Source organism: Carlito syrichta, unplaced genomic scaffold (genome assembly GCF_000164805.1).
Source record: "Carlito syrichta isolate Samal-C Ts95f unplaced genomic scaffold, Tarsius_syrichta-2.0.1 Scaffold308290, whole genome shotgun sequence".
Lineage (NCBI taxonomy): Eukaryota > Metazoa > Chordata > Mammalia > Primates > Tarsiidae > Carlito > Carlito syrichta.
The window spans coordinates 56,251-57,833 of NW_007252386.1; the positions used below are offsets into that span (position 1 = coordinate 56,251).

The 1,583-nt window shown below is 38.8% G+C and overlaps 1 protein-coding gene across 1 annotated transcript; it reads right to left on the reverse strand.

Moving 5' to 3' along the window:
- Window positions 1–301: 301 nt before the first annotated feature.
- LOC103267823 (olfactory receptor 4F15-like) lies at window positions 302–1,240 on the reverse strand. The gene has a single exon (XM_008065400.1). The coding sequence runs from the start codon at window positions 1,238–1,240 to the stop codon at window positions 302–304; it is 939 nt and encodes a 312-aa protein (XP_008063591.1).
- Window positions 1,241–1,583: the final 343 nt, after the last annotated feature.

Consider the following 1,583-nt stretch of genomic DNA (forward strand, 5'->3'; position numbering starts at 1 on the left):
ACTTATTTGCACCATTATTTGATGATATATGTAAATGCTCTTATTGGTATGGTTCTTTGGGAACTGAAAAGTAAGAGTGGATATAGTCTTTGATTTCTATATGTTGTATATAAAGTCCCTCTTTCTCCTCAAGGAAGAATGTCACCTATTTTTCAGTGGGAACAAAATAAGCCCACCATATGGGCAATGAAATTCTGTGAAAATTCAAAGTCATGCATAATAGAAAGTCCCTTCTTAATGTGGATTAACTACTATTGACTTTCAATAGTTGCTTGGAAATTGTTTATTTCCATAAAGTCATTTAAATGCTTTTTCTAAAACCCATGAGCTGACTGAATACTCTCTTTATTGCTACCTTCATTTCTCTATTCCTGAATGTGTAAATGACTGGATTTAGAAAAGGAGTCAAAACTGCATCAAATATAGCTAGAAATTTATCCAAATGTGTTGAAGGAGAGGGCCACATGTAGAAAAAAATCAATGGACCGAAGAACAAAACCACAACCGTCATATGAGCTGACAGAGTAGAAAGAGCTTTGGATGGACCTCCCAAGGAGTGTTTCTGAAGAGTGACCAAGATGAAGATGTAAGAGAGAATGAGCAATAAGAAAGCACCCAAAGAAATTAACCCACTATTAGCAGTGATCATGAACTCCAGTTTATAAGTATCTGTGCAGGCAAGTTTGATGAGCCGAGGTATATCACAGTAAAAACTGTCCAATACGTTAGGGCCACAGAAAGGCAAGTTTACAACAAAAGCCAACTGGGCCAATGAGTGAATGAGACCAATGGTCCAGGCAACCACTAAAATCGAAATGCACACTCGTGAGTTCATGATCGTCAGATAGTGGAGAGGTTTACATATAGCTACATATCTGTCAAAGGCCATGGCCATGAGCAGCACCATCTCAGTGCCCCCAACAGCATGACTAAAGAAGATCTGAGCTATACAGCCCCCAAATGAGATGACTTTCCGCTTCCTGAAGAGATCACAGATCATCTTGGGTGCTGCAATGGAGGAAAATATCAGATCAATGACCGAGAGGTTGGCCAGCAAAATATACATGGGGGAGTACAAGTAAGGGTCAGAGGTAACTGTGACCACTATGAGAAGATTTCCCATAATACTGGACACATAGAAAAGACAAGAAAAGAAAAAAAGAAAAATCTGAATCTCCTGGGAATCTGAGAGACCCAGGAACACAAATTCAGACACTACAGAGTAGTTGGCTCCATTCATTTGGTAGGTTCATTCTCATGTAACCTAAGGGGGAAAAAATGAGAACATTCAAGTTAATCATATTATAATTATAGCCTCTACAAAAAAGTATATAAATTTTTGAAGTCAAATATTATCTGAGCACTTCACAAATAACATTTGAATGACATTCTTTTGGCCACTAAAGCTTTTATTATATATGACAGTAAGTGAGTTGCCACATGAGCTTGCTAAATTGAGGGATGGTGAATGGTCTAGTGGATCGGTACCCATGTTGTACCTGACAAAATCACAAAGAAAGACTATTTGAGCCGGGCTCAGTGGCTCAGCCTGTAATCCCACGCTTTGGGAGGTTGAGGTGAGT